Raw genomic sequence first — 2,309 nt, 5'->3', positions numbered from 1 at the left:
AGGAATGCCCTGGGGCCATGCTCACTGCACTAGGGGCCAGCAGTGATCCCTCAGACCCAACACAGCCTGCTGCAGCTGCCAGGGCACCTACTCAAGCTGAGCCAGCTACACCCTCAGCCCTGCCTTAGGGCTGGTCCAGGTCCCACGTGGCTTCAGCATCAATGGTGGGAGGAGGAAGGACACAATGCAGGCAGCAGGACCAGACACCCCCTCTCCCCCACTTCTCCTGGGGCAAACTGGGGAGCACCCAGCAATGCGGAGGAACCGTCCAGGTCCAGGCTGTGGCAGGAGGCACAGGGAGCCTGTCACCCTTCCCAGGCCCCACTGCTGCGGGGGGAGCTAAGCAGACCCACTTGCTGCCCAGTCTTGCTGCTGTGGCTACCATGGGAAAGTCCTACCTGACCTCCCTAGGGGGCTCTGCACCTGTTCTCCCATGGCAGTGGGATCCAGGCATGGGAGAGGTTTGTAGCCCTGGCCCCAGCCCCTGGGGACGAGGGGAAGCCTTAAAATCCCTTAGTGACTGAGCCATGCCCACTGGCCCACACCCGCAGCTCCCCACTACTGACCTGGGGCCGCACAGTGCTGGGCACATGATGAAAATAAGGGGTGGGGACTGGTCCTGCCAGAGCTCACTAAATAGGTACACGTACTATTGGCTAACCACTTAACCAAGATAACTAGAGGACCTTAAATACATATTTTTAAACGGTACTGACATCCCTAATACACAGCTAAGATTCCCTGCCTTGCTAAAACACCATAACCAATACCACCAAGCTAACAAACTCGCAGAGGTGCAACAGAACAGAGCTCTTACACAAGAGATCCCCCAGAGTAAGTGGAAAATTGCCCAGAACAACCTACTTCTGGGATCTCTCAGACAGATAAGACAGACGGACAAAAAGTACACTTTTCTAATGATCACAGATGTTGGTGCTATGCTGATTTCATTATTTCCAAGGTAATTGGCAGGACTAAAATATTAAGCGTGGGCATATAATCTTCACTCTTTGCCACCAAAATAATCACTGCAACATATGTACCCTATTACATCCATGTCTACAAATAAAACACCTGGATTAAAAGGAAAAAAAGAATTCCAGATTCTGTTGATTTGTTTAGTAAACGATCTTCCCTCAAAAACAAAAATTTCAGGAACGGGGAGGGAAATCTCTCCGCATGAACCAACTATTTACTTGAACAGCTTCCCTAAAAGAACGGGTTTTGCCAAGCACTTCCAAACGGCCAGCGACCTTATAATGCCAGGACCTCTTTCTTTGCCTTCAGACAAGAGGAGCCTACATCTAATTCTTCACTGGACTCCCTGACAGCCCTAGACACTCAGTCACAGACGTGAGTTCACTATCAGCCTAGCACACCTGGATGAAATGCAATAATCCACACATGACAGCGATTCCATTTTTTGAAGCCATTTGAAAACTGCAAATAGTCAGAAACATTTACTTCGATCAAATTAATTAAGCTGGCTGTTTGCCATCTCGAATTTTTTTCTGATCCTGGCTCTCTGGGCATTTGACACACGCAAGTTACCGGCGCTGTGGCACTTGCAGGCGTATAAAGACCACGTCAGTCAATCTCAGAATAAGACTTTGTCACCGGTGTCCTCTAAAATGGTCGTTTCAATCGTCAAAATCCTCAGCAGTCTGATCGTTGCTACCTCCAACCAGCGTTGCCCACCTTTCTCTTCAAGCTTCAGGAAAGATTTTGCTTCTAGTCACATCTCTGACCCGATTTCCTTTCGGCCACAGTTTGACTGCCGGTCTGCAGTCACCTCTGGTCTGGCAGCAGACCCAGCTGACCCGGCGCGGGGCAGGGGTTGGGGACCCCCGCTCTAGCCCACACGTGTACAACTACAACTCAAATTATATTCTAGCAATAAAGCAGTGCCATTATTTGTTTAATTAATAGAATAAAGGCCATACAATGCAACGAGTCGGTAGCAAATTTAAAAATCACACACACACACACACACACAGAGGGGAATGGACATTTGTGTGTATTAGTGTGTGTATAACTTCCCATCTATGGATAGAGATGGACAGGTGTGTATATAGTATGTAGGGGTAGGGGTGTGCGTGTGTGCAGACACAGGTGTGGACGTGGGCACGAGGCCGAGCGGCCCGGCGGAGCTGAGCCGCGGGGGCCCCGCAGCGCCCCGGGCACGGCGCGGATCCACATGCACGCGCTCGTCCGGCGGCGGGGCCCGCGGACCGACGTGCTCCACACACGAGCCGTGCACAACCGCGGGGAGGGCATTGTGACCAGGAGGGGAGGCCCGGCCCCGCCAT

At 51.7% G+C, this 2,309-nt stretch overlaps 1 protein-coding gene across 1 annotated transcript in view; it reads right to left on the bottom strand.

The window, feature by feature from the left end:
- Positions 1-2,309, bottom strand: part of SMC3 (structural maintenance of chromosomes 3) — a 52,191-nt gene that overhangs the window by 39,354 nt on the left and 10,528 nt on the right. The window contains exon 3 of the mRNA XM_006022833.3: positions 1,380-1,440. Within this exon, the coding sequence (XP_006022895.1) occupies positions 1,380-1,440 (61 nt within the window). The remainder of the gene's footprint in view (positions 1-1,379; positions 1,441-2,309) is intronic.

The sequence above is a fragment of the Alligator sinensis genome, unplaced genomic scaffold (assembly GCF_000455745.1).
Source record: "Alligator sinensis unplaced genomic scaffold, ASM45574v1 scaffold559_2, whole genome shotgun sequence".
Classification (NCBI taxonomy): Eukaryota; Metazoa; Chordata; order Crocodylia; family Alligatoridae; genus Alligator; species Alligator sinensis.
This window is presented reverse-complemented; position numbering and strand designations above follow the sequence as displayed.